General features: G+C 46.3%; 2 protein-coding genes across 8 annotated transcripts in view; one reads left to right on the plus strand and one right to left on the minus strand.

Annotated features, from left to right (window-relative positions):
• The window catches only part of Pym1 (PYM homolog 1, exon junction complex associated factor), a 25,601-nt gene extending 20,716 nt beyond the window's left edge, over positions 1 to 4,885 (minus strand). Inside the window, exons 1-2 of one of the 2 annotated variants that reach the window (XM_010644768.3) lie at positions 4,706 to 4,885; positions 670 to 926 (exon numbers count right to left, since the gene is read on the minus strand). The gene's annotated coding sequence lies outside the window, so the exon portion shown is untranslated. The remainder of the gene's footprint in view (positions 1 to 669; positions 927 to 4,705) is intronic. The other variant, XM_010644767.3, reaches the window with a different exon arrangement.
• Dgka (diacylglycerol kinase alpha) overlaps positions 1 to 18,289 on the plus strand; it is a 23,050-nt gene that overhangs the window by 972 nt on the left and 3,789 nt on the right. For 4 of the 6 annotated variants that reach the window (XM_010644771.2, XM_010644772.3, XM_033763672.1 and 1 more), the window contains exons 2-17: positions 5,466 to 5,610; positions 6,016 to 6,089; positions 6,397 to 6,529; positions 6,791 to 6,865; positions 7,299 to 7,348; positions 7,760 to 7,834; positions 8,026 to 8,145; positions 8,257 to 8,371; positions 8,983 to 9,071; positions 9,194 to 9,313; positions 9,454 to 9,552; positions 9,739 to 9,822; positions 10,026 to 10,099; positions 10,269 to 10,343; positions 10,809 to 10,894; positions 10,984 to 11,073. In XM_010644771.2, coding sequence (XP_010643073.1) covers positions 5,547 to 5,610; positions 6,016 to 6,089; positions 6,397 to 6,529; positions 6,791 to 6,865; positions 7,299 to 7,348; positions 7,760 to 7,834; positions 8,026 to 8,145; positions 8,257 to 8,371; positions 8,983 to 9,071; positions 9,194 to 9,313; positions 9,454 to 9,552; positions 9,739 to 9,822; positions 10,026 to 10,099; positions 10,269 to 10,343; positions 10,809 to 10,894; positions 10,984 to 11,073 — 1,423 coding nt within the window. In that variant the 5' untranslated portion in view covers positions 5,466 to 5,546. Of the gene's footprint in view, positions 1 to 226; positions 294 to 4,947; positions 5,085 to 5,465; positions 5,611 to 6,015; positions 6,090 to 6,396; positions 6,530 to 6,790; positions 6,866 to 7,298; positions 7,349 to 7,759; positions 7,835 to 8,025; positions 8,146 to 8,256; positions 8,372 to 8,982; positions 9,072 to 9,193; positions 9,314 to 9,453; positions 9,553 to 9,738; positions 9,823 to 10,025; positions 10,100 to 10,268; positions 10,344 to 10,808; positions 10,895 to 10,983; positions 11,074 to 18,289 lie in introns of those variants that run through there. The other 2 variants (XM_010644773.3, XM_010644770.3) reach the window with 2 other exon arrangements.

Raw genomic sequence — 18,289 nt, forward strand, 5'->3', positions numbered from 1 at the left:
CGCGCGCTGCCGGGGCGAGAAGGAGGAAGCGCGACAGCTGGCGCGGGTTGGAGCTGGAACGCCCGGGAAGCGGGAGGGCTGGGCCAGCACCCGGTAGGTAGCGTTCCCCAAACTCCCTTCCGCTCCCTCGGCCCGCTCCCAGGGTAACGGAACCGCTTCTGGGGTCCCGACGCGGAGCAAAGTCTCTTTCCGAACCTCCACAGCGGCTGCCGGGGCGAGAAGGAGGAAGCGCGACAGCTGGCGCGGGTTGGAGCTGGAACGCCCGGGAAGCGGGAGGGCTGGGCCAGCACCCGGTAGGTAGCGTTCCCCAAACTCCCTTCCGCTCCCTCGGCCCGCTCCCAGGGTAACGGAACCGCTTCTGGGGTCCCGACGCGGAGCAAAGTCTCTTTCCGAACCTCCACAGCGCCGCACGGGTGGATAAGGGTTCTCTGGTTTTGGCCTCTTGGTTCCCAACGTCCCATCCTCAGCATTTCCACACCTGTCACCAGGAAGTTTGTGAAAATACCTGCGTCTGAATCCCACTTTTCAGATTTACACCGGAGAAGTGTAAATATTACTGGACATCTGCTCTGCCTTAGAAATTCGAGCCCATATCCCCAACCACGCCAACCTCGCAACTTCCTCCTCTACTATGCAACGACACCCTCCACCCTGCTACCACCTCCTTACCGGCAGGGCTATCCTGTGAGATGTTTGTGGGGGCTTAATGAATTTTGAGGCTGCAAGCCACCTAAGTCCCCCTCTGGGGCCACAAACTAGTAGCAGGGGTGGGCAGGGAAGAACAGATCCTGGAGCAGTCCAGGGAGAAAGGAGGCAGCTACAGCCTCTGATAAGGATGAGGTATTCAGAAGGCCAGGTAATCAAGTCTTCGCCCTCAAGCTAGGCGTGCCTTCCCATGAGGCTTCTTGCCGGGCCATCCGAATGTCCTGGGGATACAAGTAATTCTTGAGTAATGGTCTATTTATGTGATTTGGAATGTGAGCATTGAATGCACAAGTGAAAAGGACTCTGTAAATGTTTGTACTAGCTTTGGAAATAATATTTATCTCTTGATTAACAACAATTTTAGTATTGTTGTTTAAAATTAATTCTAAAGAATGAGAGGCACTGAGTTTTTAACTAGAGGCATGGTGTTTATAGAGTCTGGTTGTGACCCTGTGAGTCATTCTCTCTAAGGGCCTCAGTTTCCACCTTGGTGAGACATGGGGGTTGGTATCTCCCAGCTTTGAAGTTGTTCTAGGATTCTTTGCCTCCACGTCAACTGCTTCCTTTCTCACCCCAAGTTGGTAAAGGTGGGTAGGGAAAGTAGAGGAGGGAAGGGAAGGGTGAGTCACAAATAGCTGGCGGGAGAGCAAGCAGCAGACGCCACCCTTCCAGTGCCAGAAGTTGCATGAACTAGCCTAGGTTGTTACCTCAGGGTTGGGATAGAGCTGGACTTGTTCCAAGTCTTTAAGGCACCAGGATCCTGCAATTTGCTGCCCTTTAGCTCCAGGAACAGTCAGACTCTCAGAGACAGAAATCAGGAGGACAACTGAACAAATCCCAAGAGACCTTATGTCCAAGGTCCCAGTCTGAGGATGTCCTTGGACCCTGGCAGGCTATTTTCTAGGCACCTCATCCTCTTCTCAGAGGCAAAGTACAGGACTCTGGTATTATTACATGTCTGTACCTGATACATAAAAAAGGCAGAAGGAATGCTGTTCTTCATCACTGCTAGAAATTTCTAGAATTCGAGCCTCCCTGACTCACAGGCATCATTTTTCCTAAGGTCCAAATGTGTTTGAGACAGGGTCTTGCTACAGTACAGGCTGGTCTTGAACTCAGTATGTACCCCAGGCTGGCCTTGAACTTGGGCCTGGGATTACAGACACATACACCACTCCCAGTCAGATGTTTCTGTAATTATCACTTCATGTAATAATAGTTAATGTTTATAGAATTTGTTTTTTGTACTTGGGATTGAACTCAGGACCTTGCATTTGTGAGGTAGCCAAGGTGCCACTGAGCTAAATCCTCAGCCCTGTTTATTAAATTCTTAATCTGTGCCCACGCAGTTCGGTATGTACATTGTTTATATCTTAGTCTATTTAATCCCCACTCTGTAATTTCTCTAGGTACCCACTTTACTGATGAGAAAATTGAGGTTGGGCTGGGATGTTACTCAGTGGAAGAGTGTTTGCCTAGCACTCAGGAGGTCCTGGGTTTGATCCTCAGTGCCATTTAAAAACAAAACCAAAAACCTTAAGTTCAAGAAAATAAAATGACTTATCCAAGAGCTATTATTCTAACCTATGTATAATTCAAGTCTTTTTGTTTTGTTTTGGTTTTTGAGACAGGGTCTCACTATGTACTTGAGCTGACCTGGAACTCACTATGTAGCCTAGGCTGGCCTCAAACTCACAGCGATCCTCCTGCCTCAGCCTCCTGAGTGCTGGGATTATAAGTGTGCGCCACCATGCCCGGCTCAACTCTATTCTTTTTTTTTTTTTTTGTACCGGGGATTGAACTCGGGTCCTTGTGCTTGCAAGGCAGGCCACTGAACCACTGAGCTAAATCTCCAGCCCTCAAGTCTATTCTTGATGAGCATGGTGGTACACCCTGTAATCCTAGCACTCTAGGAGGCCAAGGTAAGAGGAACACAAGTTTAACTCCAGCCTGGATAATTTAGTGACTTACTGAGAAATTGTCTTAAATAAATAAATGTATATACATACGTATTGGGAATGTACTCAGGGTAAAGGCCCCAGGTTCAATCCATAGAACCACACATAGACAAAAAAAAGTCTTATTATCTTTTCTTATTTGTTTAGTTTGGTTGTTTGGTTTTTTGAGACAAGTTCTTACTACGAAGTTGAAGCTAGCCCTGAACTCACTATGTACCCCAGGTTGGTCTCAAACTCACAGGGATCCTCCTGCCTCAGCCTCCTGAGTGCTGGGATTACAGGTGTTCCACCACCCCCATCTTGGCTGGTCTATTCTTGTAGTTCATAACACCTCTCTGAACTTTACCCAACAAGTAAAGTAGAAGTCAGAGTTTGTTTTGTTTTGTTTTTTGATACAGGGGATCGAACTCAGGTCCTTGCGCTTTCAAGGCAGGCAGCAGAACCACTGAGCTAAATCCCCAGCCCGAAGTCAGGGTATTTGATGGAATACTTCAATAAATGCTTTTTTCATCGATCATTTACCAGTTACTTATTTAGCACCTACTCTGTGTGCTCTAAATTATCTCATATGCCTCTGTCAAGTGGACACTCTACCATTGCATTTAATTATATATACTTGGATCAATATGACTCCCAGCTTTTTGTTTGTTGAGACTGGGTCTGTCAGGTCCAGGATGGCCTTGAATTTGTTATGTAGCCCTAGCTGGCCTGGAACTCACAATCCTCTTGCCTCAGCTTCCAAGTGCTATGATTACAGGCAGACTCCTCAGCTTTACACAATCATCTGTACAATAAATACTAAGCACTCACTACATGGGCAATGTTTTAGGTACTCATGATACAGTGATAAACAAGACTGATAAACTCCTGCCCCTGTGGAACTCACATCTTGGTAGATGACAAGCAGAAAAGAAAGAAGCAAATAAATGGGGCAGATAATTATTTTTTCTAGTTTTTTGTTTGTTTGTTTTGTTTTGTTTTGTTTTGTTTGAGACAGGGTCTCACTACATAATTGAGACTGACCTGGGACTCACTATGTAGCCCAGGCTGGTCTCAAACTCACAACAATCCACCTGCCTCAGCCCCCAAGTGCTGGAATTACAGGTGTGTGCCACCACATCCTGCTGGGGCAGATAATTTCTACATGTGATGAATTCTATAAAGGAAAACAAAGGAGGGTGCTGTGTAAGGAAGGGAGCTACTTTAAGATGGAAGAAACACTTTGCACTTGGGAGTCTGAGGCAGGAGGATCACCATGAGTTCAAGACCAGCCTAAACTACACAGGAAGACCCAGTCTCAAGAGGAAAAAAAAAGATGGGAAGGAACAAGGAAGTTCTCTGGAAGGAAATAACATTGCAGCTGAGGCAAAAAGTTGGCTTTGCCTAGAGGAGGAAGGGATGTGCCAGGTAGACAGAATAGTGACTTTCATGGCCCTAGAAGGTAAGAACTTGGCATGCTCGAGGAACAGGAAGGACAGCAAGACTAGAAAACCATGGGGACAGGGAAAGTGGAACAGGAAGACAGCAGAATACCAGGCAGAGGCCCTATCATATGGTTCTTGGGCAGCAGCCTTGGCTTCTTCCCTTGACAGCTGCCTTAGAAAATCCCAGCCTCTCTGAGCTCGTTTCTACACCTTTGGAATGGCTATACCAATGATTTTTATTTCACTGGATCATGCAGGATTTGACTTTTTTTTCCCCCTTTTTTCAGTAATGGGAGAGCCTTGTGCATGCCAAGCAAATGTTCTACCACTGAACTACATCTCTAGCCCTTTTCATTTTGAGACAGTGTCTCACTGGGTTACCCAGACTGGCCTTGTATTTAAGATCTTCCTGTCTCAGTGTCCCAAGTAGGGAGAATGACAGACAATCCCTATTGTGCTGGGCTAATAACTTATTAACACACAACGCTATCAAAGCTAAGAATGAGATCTGGACATGACTGACATGAGCTGTTTGATGCCCAAATTGTGCTGTACTATGTACTGAAATAAAGTAGGTAATTATTGTTGTGGTTGTTTTGAATCATCAAGGCAACTCACCCTATGTGATTTGGACCCTGGCCAGGATCCATATGACAGCTCCTTCTTGGTTCCTAGGTCCAGTAGCCAAAAACTGGGGCTCTCTGGACGCTGCTAACCCCGCTCTGTGCCCAGGGCCACCCCCCATGGTCCCTAGGCCCCTGCCTTCTGCTGCCGTTCAGGCTCCACGGGCCCCCAGCGAGGCGGGGCCGGCCGGGGACCGAGCCAAACGTGGTTCTGTGTCGCGCGTCAGAAGCGCTAGAGGTCGTTGCGGGGCGTGGGTGGCTCGGGGAGTGGGTGACGGAGCAGGGCTGGGGCCCAGGGCTGGAGGCGGAGCGAGATGGGGTCTTGGCCTGGCAGGCGAGCTAGAGCTAGCGCTAGCGGGAGGCGAGCTAATGCCGTGAGAACCACCCCAGGTCCCCGATGAGGAGCGAGACAGAGAGCTGGAGAGCGGGGCTGCTCCAGGCTGCTGAGCCTGCGGGTGGAGGGTGAAAACGCAGACAATAGCCAAAGACAGTCACAGAAATAGTACTGGGGGGGGCACAGATGAATCGGAGGAGAATCCGGAGATGCAAGAGAGAAAGTCAGAGATGAGTCAGAGAAAGACAGGACAGTCACGGCCAGGGAGAGTAGAGAGGGACACACAGAGAGGAAGGGATTTAGGGAGGGAAGGACTCAGAGACAAGGAAAGAACAAAAATAATAGTGGGAGTAGAGCAGACAGAAGCCAAACATACAGACAGCTGGCTCTTCTCCACACAAGCCTTGTCATCTTCCCCTAGGCCTTACCCCTGAAGAGGACCAAGCGCCGGAAGTATTACTACCAAGCTGCCTTTGTGGCCATCCTTAAGAAAAACAGAAAGATGGCCAAGGAGAGGGGCCTAATAAGCCCCGAAGATTTTGTCCAGCTGCAAAAATACATGGAATGTGAGTCCTCCTCCCAGCCCTCCAGTTCCAGGAAGAGAATCCCTCTTCCTGCTCCTTACAGCCCCCTATGTCACCCCGGTTTCCCCAATGGACTTGAGCCAACTCCTCAGACATGGCAGTGACTGGGAAAGGAAGGAGATGGGGAGAGGCCTGAGGTCTCAGCTCTCTGTCCACCTTCTCTATACCTTGACTGCTTGCTCCAGGCCTCAGAAAACAGGAGAAAAGAGTGGTACCAATTTGAAGGATCTGAAATGTTTTTCCCACTGTATTTCTGTGCTTCTGCTTGGAATTTCCTCATTTCATTCAAATCTGTTTTCCTGCTTGGTGTTTGAATGGGTCTCTCTGGCGGAAGGCCAGGACAGCTGAGCTGGATTAATGCTCTTCTCTTACTCTCTTCACAACTAGACTCCACCCAAAAGGTCAGTGACGTCCTAAAGCTCTTCGAAGATGGCGAGATGGCCAAATATCTCCAAGGAGACGTGAGTGGCAGCTGGGAGATCCTCTCCTCGACCAACTCCTCTCATCTTTTTGCCATTCCACTGGGATCCCCAACCTCCGGGGATTATTCTGGGCCTGCTCTCATCCCATTGTACATGGTCACTACAGCTCTTGCTTTAGGAAAAACAAGAGATTCTATTAACTCAGGACTTGGCTCAAAAAGCCATACCTCCGCCTCAGATATTTATCAGCTCTAAACTTATTGTCTCTGTCCCAGCTACTCCCAGCTCTTCAGTTCCCACCTGCTACCCTGCAGGCTCTTCAGGGTAATACATACTCTCATCACAGGCCATTGGATACGAGGGATTTGAGCAGTTCCTGAAAATCTATCTGGAGGTGGATGATGTTCCCAGTCACCTAAGCTTGGCACTGTTTCAGTCCTTCCACAATGGTCAATGCTTAAACGAGACTTTGCTAAAAGGTACGGTTTAGCAGGTAGGATGGAGCCGGGCCTATGGAAGAAAAGTCAGATTAGTGTGGGTTTGGGGAGGAGAGGTGAATTGCATCTCATGCATCTCATTCATTGTGGGCAGATCGGGAGAGAGTGGTAGAGGGTGATCAGGCTGGTTTAGGAGCTAGCAGGAAGAAAGTTAGAGGGAGGAGGTGGAATAAACATAAGAGAAGAAAAGAGCCAAAGTGGAAAGAACCCTGACTTCAGTGCTACTGTACTTTTCTGTGGCAGATGTGGTGTGTCTTAGTGATGTCTCCTGCTACTTCTCCCTTCTGGAGGGTGGCCGGCCAGAAGATAAGCTAGAATGTGAGTGAGTTGCCATTCTGGACTGGAGTGGGGAGGAAAGGGAAAGGGAGAGGTGTTCCCTCATTTCTGACCTTGCTTCTTTTGGACTTCCTAAAGGCTGACAAAGGTGAGGCAGCGAATGGGCCCATTTCTTCTGTTCCCCTAGGCTACTTATACCTAATGCAATGTCCCATAGTCGCTCCAGTTTCTGTGTCTATGCATTCTCATGTAGGTGGCCCAGCATATTCTTGGGACAGGGGAATGTATGCTGTCTCCTCTATCAGGTTCACCATGGGTTGCATTCATGTCTGTTTCCCCTCTGTTTTTGTCTCCTTTTTCAGTTCCATCCAAAGCTGTAGCTCTCTCCCTAGCTCTTTGTTTCCATTGTATTCTTGTATGAATTCTTTGGGTATCGCTGAAAAACTGACCCTGGTCTCCCTAAAACACCCCACAGTCACGTTCAAGCTCTATGACACAGACAGAAATGGGATTCTGGACAGCTCGGTGAGTTGTGGGGCCAGGATGCTCGGCAAGTGAGTATGTTTCCATTTTCTGTGCCTTCCTGCCCCAACTCTTCCAGGGTTTTAAGAAGCAGAGAAAGGCCTGGGGGTGTGGCTCAGTGGTAGAGGATTAGCCTAGAGTGTGCAAGCCCCTGCTTTCAATCCCAAGCACACACACGCATACACAAACAAAAGGGAATAGGTCTTAAGCTCTTGATCCGTAAAAGAGAAGCCTAGAGTTATGAACAGGGGGCTGCCTTTCAAATATATAAACACATTTGTTTATTTGACAGAGGTACTTGAGAATGAAAGGGTGGGGCTGGGAGCAGAATCCAGGAACCTGGACTTCTGGAGAGTAATGTGAGTAGGAGTAATGAAGAGGATGTGGCTGTGACTCTTACCCTCTTCTCCTCAGGAAGTGGAAAAAATCATCCTCCAGATGATGCGAGTGGCTGAATACTTGGATTGGGATGTGTCTGAGCTGAGGCCGGTAAGGCAGTTCTTCCTTCCTGTCCCTCATTGTACCTTCTCACCCACTGATTCTGCATCGGCCTTACCCCTTGTCTGAGGGGCTGCCTGGTTCCCTTGGTTCAAGTGGCTGTGTGGGGTGTCCTTTCGAGACAGTGGAGAGGTGTCTGAGGGACGACTCACGTTAAAACTCCCTTCCCACTCTCTGCTCAGATTCTTCAGGAGATGATGAAAGAGATTGACTATGATGGCAGTGGCTCTGTCTCCTTAGCTGAGTGGGTTCGGGCTGGGGCCACGACGGTGCCACTGCTAGTGCTGCTGGGACTGGAGATGGTGAGTGGCAAAGGCTTGTGAGGATGGGTAAATCAGCTGCCTAGGGTTTGCCGCCAGATGTCTGTCCTCTAAGGGCTTAGACGCTCCCTAGCATCCTCTGTGCCCTCCCAGACTCTGAAGGACGACGGGCAACACATGTGGAGACCCAAGAGGTTCCCTAGACCAGTCTACTGCAACCTGTGCGAGTCGAGCATTGGTCTGGGCAAACAGGGGCTGAGCTGTAACCGTGAGTGTTGGGACCTGAGTATATGAAAGGAGAGGGGAGTCCAGCCATCTGCAGGAGCATGGCCTCCTGAACTTAGAGACCTGGGTTTGAATTCTGGCTTTGCCATTGACTAGTTATGTCACCTTGGAAAACCCAACTTTCTTTCCTTTTTTTTTTGTGGTGCTGGGGATCAAACCCCAGACCTCATGTATCTTCTTTAGGCTCTGTAGTTTCCTTAACTGAAAATGAGGTGATTGTGAACATTAAATAAGTTGATGCAAAAGAATATGCTTCACACAGTGCATGCACATACTTATAAAATTCAATTAAAGTTATTATTACTACTATTACAGTTATAACTCGGTATTGCTTACATCATCCAGCTCAGTTCTGCTGGTACGTAGAGGGTGTAGGACTGACATGGGGAGGCAGATGTTCTTTCAGGAGGATGCCTGAGGAAAAGGCACAGGTCTCGGAGGTGAACCTTGCTTAGTAACACTAATTCTCTGCCACATCCTGACAGCAAGGGATGAGATGTCCTATTGCAGTAAATGATTCTTCCTCACTTTGCACATAAGGAAGGATGGGGAGGGGCTGCAACAAAGCTTCTGACCTTCTTCCCCGTCTCCCAGTCTGTAAGTACACCGTTCACGATCACTGCGCCATGAAGGCCGCGCCATGTGAAGTCAGCACCTATGCCAAGTCTCGGAAGGACATTGGTGTGAGTGATCCTCGCGTCACCACCCGCATCGTGGCCCTGGTCCCTGGCCCAGCATCCTAAGCCCCTCCCTCCCACTTCTCTACTCAGATCCTCCCAGACAAAGCATTGCTTTTCTCCCCAAGGTCCAATCACACGTGTGGGTGCGAGGAGGCTGTGAGTCTGGCCGTTGTGACCGCTGTCAGAAAAAGATCCGGATTTACCACAGTTTAACCGGGCTGCATTGTGTATGGTGCCACCTACAGGTCAGTTTGGGAGCTACCTCTCTAGGATATGCTTTGGGACCCTTCCCAGTTGCCCCTGCTCCAAAGGACTCATTCCAGTTTAAACCCCTAATTTCACAGACAGCGGTCCCTTGATCTCTGTGCACTCCTTGTGTTTTCAGATCCACGATGACTGCCTGCAAGCCATAGGCCCGGAGTGTGACTGTGGCCCGCTCCGTGAACACATCCTGCCCCCATCCTCCATCTATCCCAGTGTCCTGGTGAGACCCTCAGGCATCAGCGGGAAGGGGACAGTGGTGCCTTCCTGGATTTCCCATACACTCACCCGCACATGGGATGCCACTTAGAACAGAGAGCCTATGCTCTGAAGATTCAAACCAGACCCGTCCTCTTGGGGATTCACAAATAATCCAGCTTTCCTTCCCTCTGCTTTGCTCCCTTCCCAGGCATCAGGACAGGAGCGTAAACAGATCAAAATAAGCCAGAAACCCACGGATGACTTAAATGTGTTCACGTCTGAAGCTCTGCGGGTACAGGGCCGAGGGGCTTGGGCTTCCTGGTGTGGCCAGTCTGGGGCTGGTGCCACCCTGCAGGGACTAAAGTAGGAAAGCCTGGGAGGGCTGCTTCCTGTTGGGGGAGGTGGAAGTATTGTGAGGAATGCCCTGTCTGCAAGGCCGCCTTATCTCTGAAAACATCCTGGTTTGTTTATTCTTATCCCCCCCACCCCTTGCAGATTGAGCCTGTTCCTAACACTCACCCACTTCTAGTCTTTGTCAATCCTAAGAGTGGTGGGAAGCAAGGGCAGAGGTGAGAAGAGAAGTCTGTGTCTTCCTAAGTAAAGTGGGAAAGCCAGAGTTTGGAGGGAGGAAGGGAAGGTGGTATATTGGTGGGGGCACCTTGAGGAGGACATTAACAGGGGTATAGAATAGCACTTTCACTTCACCCCACCGTGAACTTTCCTTTTTCCCTCACACAGGGTGCTCTGGAAGTTCCAGTATATACTAAACCCTCGGCAGGTGTTTAACCTGCTAAGGGATGGTCCTGAGCCAGGGTAAGTGTAGGTTAGGGCCTTGGCAGTGTTTTTGTGTGCAGGAAAGAGTGTATGTTGGGAGAAGAGGCCTAGGCAACTCCAAGAGGCCCAAATTCAGAATCCTTTTTTCCCTAAGGTCCCTGGGTATCCCCGCTTCTCAGCCCTCTGGCCCCTCTTTGTCTTGCTCTAAAAGGATAAACCTGTTTTTTCCTAACCATTGTGAAGTAACTCTTAACTCTCCACCATTGCCTTTTTCTCTGTCCTTAATAGAAAATAGAATCCATTATTATTATCATTATTATTGGAACTGAACCCAGGGGATTGAACCTAAGAGTTTAACCACTGAGCTATACCCCCAGCCCAAAACTCAAGTATTTTGACAAAGACAAAGAGGGTCATAGTAATGAGAAACATGAAGTTTCATGCCTGTCCAAGAGTCAAGTAACCTCTGTCCTTCTTTACTTTCTTTCTCCCCTTTTGTCTCAGACTCAGATTCTTCAAAGATGTTCCTGATAGCCGGATTTTGGTGTGTGGTGGAGATGGCACAGTAGGCTGGATTCTAGAGAGCATTGGTCAGTGCAAGGAGAGGCACAGGCAGGAGATGGGGGCAGTGGTACCCGGGGTCAGCTCCCTCCATCTGTGTCTTCACCTGCCTCCCCAGAGAAAGCCAACTTGCCTGTGGTGCCTCCTGTTGCTGTGCTGCCTCTAGGCACTGGAAATGATCTGGCTCGTTGCCTACGGTGGGGAGGAGGTAGGTTGTTAGAAGTAGTTTTGCCTGGGTGTAGGGGGAGTTGGGTGGGAAGGGAAAGGCATGCAAAGAAGAGTCTAGGCATCTGGTGTGGAAAGAGGGTTGGGGGAGAAGAGAGGCACAGATGAGGGTGTACTAACATAGAATGACCAAACAGAAGAGAGCTTTGGAAGAAGTAGGGGGACCACATTCTGAACCTAGAAGAGCCAAGGGTGACAATTCTCTTCCTCATAAGCCTAAAAATATTTGTTTCTCCAAACAACTTTTAGGGCTGAGAGGATCAAGGCATATGGTGGGGGGTGGGGAGGGGGTGGCGCGCAGGGGAATAAGTGGAGATAAAGAAGCTTGTGAAAGAACGAAGGCAATAAAGAGAAAGAAAAAAAAAGAAAAAGAACTAAGGCAGATGATGGAGCTAGCAGGAGCTTTTTCATGATTCATTCATTCAGCTAACGTTTCATTCATGTTCATGCATTCATGCACACGATTCTTTCTGAGTCTATTGCAACAGTCTCCTAGCTGCACTCCATTTCTAATCTCTTATTCTTTCAAAGAAACAATTTCAGGAATGGTACTGGTAGACAAAGAGGTCAGTTTAGGGCAGCTTGTGTCTGAATTATCTTGGGGTTAAAGCTGTTGGGCTCAGAGTCCAGCTCAAAAATCTTGCTTAAGATTAAGGCATAGAGGTCTACTAAGAAGAGAAGGAGGGTTCCAGGTAGAGAAATTGGTGTAAGGTCAGGGGAGCCACAAAACAGTATGGTGGTACATTGGGGAAACTGAGTCACTTACTATGATTGGGGCCTAGGGTGCAAGGTGAGGAATGAGGAGAGGGAGGGCTGAGTTGAGCAGGTGCAGATTATGGAGGGTTATGAAGTTCATTACTATGGAGTTCTTATCCATATCCTCCCAGAAATCAAGCTCACAGCTCTCAGAAATGATTTTTTATCATTTTGTACTGTTTGCCTTCCAGTATTCTTAATTTCTTTGATTTTTATTTTATTTTGGTGGTACTGGGTATTGAATCTGGGCCTTTGCGCTGAACCATATCCCAGCCCTTTTAATTTTTAAATCTGAGACACGGTCTTGCTTAGTCACTAAATTGCCCAGCCTGGGTTTGCACTGAACTTGACTATTTCTAGTGGATCACTTACACTTCTGTTCACACCGATCCCCTTGACCCCCTGCTAGCTACTCATTTGCTTTACCTTTAAAGCCACTGAAGCATTTGACTTCATAGACCCTGAACCATGAGGGAACGCTTGATATAAACAAACGAAAAAATAGGAAGAATGCTGGGCATGGTGGCACACATTTGTAATCCTAGCACTCGGAAGCTGAAGCAGGAGGATTGAGGCCAGCCTGGGCCACATAGTGACTTCAAGGCCAGCCTAGCCTACGTAGCAAGACCCTGTCTCAAAAAACAAATTTAAAAAATAGAAAGAAATATCTCTGGGTGTAGAGTATAACTTTATTCTCCAGTATTGGGGTTTAAACTGAGGGTTGCTGCACTGAGCTACATCCCACCTTTTTTGTTCTTTGTATTTTTAGAGACAGAGTCTCAATAAATTGCTAAATGTCCCAAGCTGGACTAGAACTTGCAAACCTTCTGCCTCTGCCTCCTAGAGTGCTGGAATCACAGGCATGCTACAAGCATGCCTGGTTTATAGCTTAAATCTTGTACATATACATTGAACTTTTAATTTTTTTTTTGCCAACTTACAGGTCCATATTATCTGGATTTTTCATATATAGTATTATTCACTTTAAATCATGTATTTTGTATGAGTCTTCATGTGTGTTCTACAAACAAAACTCTTGTTTTTTGGTACTGGGGATCGAACTCAGGACCTTGCAATTGCAAGGCACGCACGGTGTCACTGAGCTAAATCCCTGGCCCATACAAATGAGACTCTTGAAGCAGTTGTCTCCTAACTCGAGCTGAACCATCACCATACACATAAATATAGCACTGAGAAAAATGTGTGTTGAAATTGAAAAACAAACTTTGAGGAAAAGCCGTGAAGAGGATTTCACTGTGGGAGCTCTGTGGATTAAAGGAAGGAGACAAGATCAGAAACTACCTGTATTGCAATGGTTCATAAAAGAGATGATAGCCAGAGAAGAAAAGACAGCAGCAGTGGGTAATGAGATAGAAGTGACAGCATTTGATAACTGAGTGGTCGTGGAGGAGGAGGAAGAAGTGTGACATGTTTAGGTTTGTGGACTGAGCAAATAGGAGTGCCATTTGTTATGATGGGGACATGGGAGGAAGACCTTTAAAGAAGAAAGGTAGATTCACGTTTGAACTGTTAAGGGGAGATGAAAATGGAGCAGTCGGATAGAGACATGGGGAACACTTAGAAATAGATGTCAGAGATTTAGCAGAGAAGTTGGGGTTGGAGATACCTGCCGGACAGTCATCTGGTCCCAGTGGAAACGGACAGCCTGACGGTAGATGGCTCACCCAAGGACAGAGGTAAGGTAGACAAGGACAGGAAGACCCTGGTGATATCATCCTTAAGGGCACAGCAGAGGATGAAGAGGTATTAAAAGAGTCTATGTTTAGCCAGGTGTGATGGCACAAGCTTGAAATCCCAGCATGAGGGAGGCTGAGGCAGGAGGATCGCCATGAGCCAGCCTGGGCTACATGTCAAAAAAACAAACAAACAAATAAAAGACTCTCTATGCTTATACCCTAATGCTGCTATAACAAATTACACCAATAGTGGCTCCAGCAACACAAATTTTCTGTCTTACAGTTCTGGAGATCAAAAGTCCAAAATGAATCTCACTGGGCTGAAATGAAGGGATCGACAGGCCATGTTTTTCTCTAGAAGTGCTGCAAGGAGACTCCTTTGCCTTTTGTTTTCCAGTTTGTAGAGGCTATCTGCATTCCTTGGCCCCTGGCCCCCTCCTAAAGAGTAATGTTAGCACTCCAACCTCTTCATCTATTGTCACAGCTCCTTCTAAGACCTCTCTCCTGTCTTCCTCTTTTATTTATTTATTTTTAAATTTTTGAGACAGAGTCTCACTATATAGCTGAGCCTGGCCCCAAAGTTGCACTGACTGATCCTCCTTCCTCTGTCTCCCAAATTCTGGGATTACAGTTGTGTGCCACCATACCTGGCCTCCTCTTTCATTTATAAGGAGTTTTGTATTACATTGGGACCATTTAAATAATCTTGATAATGTCCCTTCAAGATCCTCAGTGTAATCCTATCTGCAAAGTCTTTTTGCCAGGTATAATTCCTTTTTCTTCTTTCTTCATTCCTTCCTTTTTTCTTTCTCCCTTCCTTCTTTTCCTTCCTTGCCTTCCCTCCCTTCCTTTCTCTCTCAGTACTGGGGATTGAACCCGGGGCCTTTGCAATGAGCTACATTCCCAGCCCTTTTGTACTTTTATTTTGAGACAGGGTCTCACTGAGTCATTAAGTTGCCCAGGCTGGACTCCAAATTTCAACTCTCTGCCCCAGTCTCCTAAGTAGCCGGGATTAAAGTTATGTACCACTATAACTAGTCTGTATAAAGTTCTTGAGATTAGGATATAGACATTTTGAGGAAGCCATTATTATCTGCCTACTACAGAGACTACAAAGGAATGATCAGAGAGGGTCCTCTGGAATGAAGAGTGATATTTCAGAAACTAAGTGAAGAATTAAAGTGATAAGCCATGTGTGGTGGCGCACACCTGTAATCCCAGCACTCAGGGGGCTGAGGCAGGAGGATCACTGTGAGTTCGAGACCAGCCTGGGCTACATATAGTGAGTCCAAGGCCAGTCTGGTGTACATAGCGAGACCATGTCTCAAACACCAAAAACAACAACATAAAAAGTTAAAATGAGAACTAAAGCTAAACTGTTAGTTTTGGCAGGAGTTATTAGTGGTCTTTGCCAAGAGTTTCAGCAGAGTGGGATGGTGAAAGGCAGATTACAGCGGTGGAATCATCAGTGGAATGTAAGGAAATGGAAACTTTTTTTTTTTAATCTTCTTTTCCCCCTGGTACAAAAATAATAGATTCTTGTGGTTAAAAATAAATAAATAAATCTCAGATATACATGCCAAGAAAGTGAAAGTTCTCTAAAATTTATTCCATAAAGTTTTAGATTCCATTCCTTTGTCTCTTTACTTCTAGACACATACTAATATTTATTTAAGCAAGATTTTATTCCCCCAATACTAAGGCCTTCACACTAAGCTAAATCTCCAACCATTTTAAACATTTTGGGGTTTTTTTTTCTTTTTTTTTTTTAACTGTGATCTATTTACTTATTTTGTTCTTTTGAGACAGAGTCACCCACAAAACTGTAATTGTAGCTCTCTGGGAAGCTGAGGCAGGAAGATTGAGCAAAGCCTGGGCAATTAAGCAGTTTAGCAAGACCCAATCTCAAAAGGCAGGGAGGGTGATACTGGGGATTTAGCTCAGGGTGAAGGGCCTTGGTTCAGTCCCCGGTACCATAGGGTGGGAGTGGGGATCCAGTGCGGTGGCAACACCTCCCAGTGCTGAGGAGGAATGAGGCAGGGAGGTCATGAGTTTGAGACCAGCCTCAAAGACCCCGTCTCAGAAAAGAGACTTTTTACATGGGTTCACATACTGTTCTGCTTTTCCCAGTCTTCATCAAATCCCCTGCACCTCAGGGATAACCACTGTTTCCTATGTTCACTCATATTGCTGTTTCCATATGCACACATGTGCATGCATGTGAACTCATGCACAACTTGTTTTTCCTCCTATACTAGGAATTGAACATAAGAGCCTTAGCACTGAGCTACCTCTCCACCTCCTTTTCATTTCTTGTTTTTATTTTATTTTTTTCACAGAACAAATGATTGAACTCAGGACCTTGCACTTGCCAGGCAGGAACTGGTGTCACTGAGCTAAATCTCCAGCCCTCATTTTTTATTTTGAAGCCAAGTCTTGCTAAGTTGCTGAGTTGCCCAGGCTGAGCTCGAATTTGTAATCCTCCTGCCCAGGGTGCTAGGTATAGGTGTGCACCACCACGTCCAGCCAAACATGACATTTTAACAAATGGAATCATGCTACACAGATTGTTCTAGGACTTTCTTTTGGACTTCTGTTATCATTGAGCACTGCATCCTAAAGAATTCTCATGTTAATACAGATAGATAGATTTCATTTTATTTTCAATACCTGCACAGTATTTTTGTGGCATGGATTTGACACATTTTTAATGACCTTTCCCTGTTTTTTTTTTTTCTTCCCTCCATACTACATCAACCCAACTTATCAGTATGTCCCTTTCCCCCAGGGCAGTTCCAGATGCTCAGAACTGAGCCCCAGTTACCTAATTAGGTCCCAGAGTCTCTGATCCAGCCCTGGTGAAGTGGCAAGATCTACTTGTTCCCCAACTCCTGCCCCTCCAGGCGACAGCTGCAATGCCTGACCTTTCTCCACAGATGGTCATTTAGATTGTGATTTTTGCTGTTTCAGAGGCTACTTCAACAAACATCCAGCTCTTCACAGATATCTTAGTTTCTAAAGGAAAAGTTGCTAAATATAGAATTGCTATATCCAAAACTATGTTTTGAAGCCAGACAAGGTAGTGCACACCTCTAATCTCAGCTACTTGGAAGGCTGAGGCAGGAGGATGCAAGTTTAAAGCCAGCCTGAGCAACCTAGTGAGACCTTGTCTCAAAATAAAAATTTTAAAAGGCTAGAAATGTAGCTCAGTGGCAGAGCAAGTAAGTGCAAGGCCCTCCATTCAATCCTCAGTGCTGAAAAAAATTTTTTTGTTTAATAAAATTTTATTTTCCATGTTAGGGAAGCGCTTTACCATTGAGCTACACCCCCAGCATCAAAATTTGATATTTTTACAAAACTTGTCACTTGCTTTCTAAGAATGAGTCATTAATGTATGTTCCAACTAACAGCAAACGAGAGTTCATAAGCTCTTTTTTTTTTTTTTTTTTGGTAACTGGGATCAAACTCGGGCCCTAGCAAGGCAGGTGGTGGAACCACTAAGCTAAATCCCCAGCCCCACAGTTCATAAACTCTGAACTGTTGGTTTTCTCAGTCACCTTATAGTTTGCTAACTTGATAGGCACAAAAGTTAACCATTTTCAATTTCTCTCTCTCCCTTTTTTGGGGGGGTACCGGGGATCAAACTCAAGACCTTGCACTTTGAAGGTAAGTGAGCCACTGAGCTAAATCCCGGCCTGCAATTTCTTTTTTTTTTTTTTTTTTTTGTACCGGGGATGGAACTCAGGTCCTTGCGCTTGCGAGGTAGGCAGCAGAACCACTGAGCTAAATACTCGGCCCTGCAATTTCTTTTAATTACCAGTATTACTGAACATCTTTCATATGCATATTGGCCATTTGTATTTCTTCTTCTGAGATAGGTTTATTTGTATTATTTGCTCACTTGCTCTCTTTTTTTGTTTGTTTGTGGGTTTTTTGTTTTGTTTGTTTTGTTTTGTTTTTGTACCGGGATCGAACTCAGGTCCTTGTGCGTGCAAAGCAGGCAGCAGAACCACTGAGCTAAATCTCCAGCATGTTTGTTTGTTTTTTGAGACAAGGTCTTGCTGTGTAGTCCAGGCTGACCTTGAACTCATTATGTTGCCCAGGCTGGACTTGAATTCTTTGTGATCCTCTTGCCTCAGCCTTCTAAATGCTGGTACTACAGACTTGTTCCACCAAGCCTGGTCCATCTGTCCATTTTTTATACTGAGTGTAATAAAGTGATTTTAAATGTTTTATTTTAATGTTTTGTATGTGCAGTTCTGGGGAGTCAAACCCAAGGCCTCATACATGCTAGGCAAGTGCTCTTGCACTGAGCTACACTCCTCTCCCTCCAAGTGCGTACTGTATGTCCTTTCCTTCTCTTCTCTTTTCCTCCCCTTTTCTTTTCTTTCTTTGTTTCAGTCTCATTAAATTGCCCTGGCCGGCCTCAAACTTGTGATCCTCCTGCCTTAGTAGCTGGGATTACAGGTTATATGTACACCACCACACTCACCTAGAACTTTTTTTGTGTTTGAGACAGGGTCTCACTATGTAGTTGAGACTGACCTGGAACTCACTATGTAGCCCAGGCTGGTCTCCAACTCACAGCGATCCTCCTGCCTCAGTCTCAGCCTGCTAGGATTATAGGCATGAACCACCACGCCCGGCTCACCTAGAACTTTTGTAATATTTTGAAGTTAATCTGATATATGTGCATTTTTCCCTCTGTTTATATTTCTGTTTCCTTTCCTTCCATATATATATATA

The sequence above is a fragment of the Fukomys damarensis genome, unplaced genomic scaffold, assembly GCF_012274545.1.
Source record: "Fukomys damarensis isolate Sample0158 unplaced genomic scaffold, DMR_v1.0_HiC HiC_scaffold_15, whole genome shotgun sequence".
Taxonomy (NCBI): domain Eukaryota; kingdom Metazoa; phylum Chordata; class Mammalia; order Rodentia; family Bathyergidae; genus Fukomys; species Fukomys damarensis.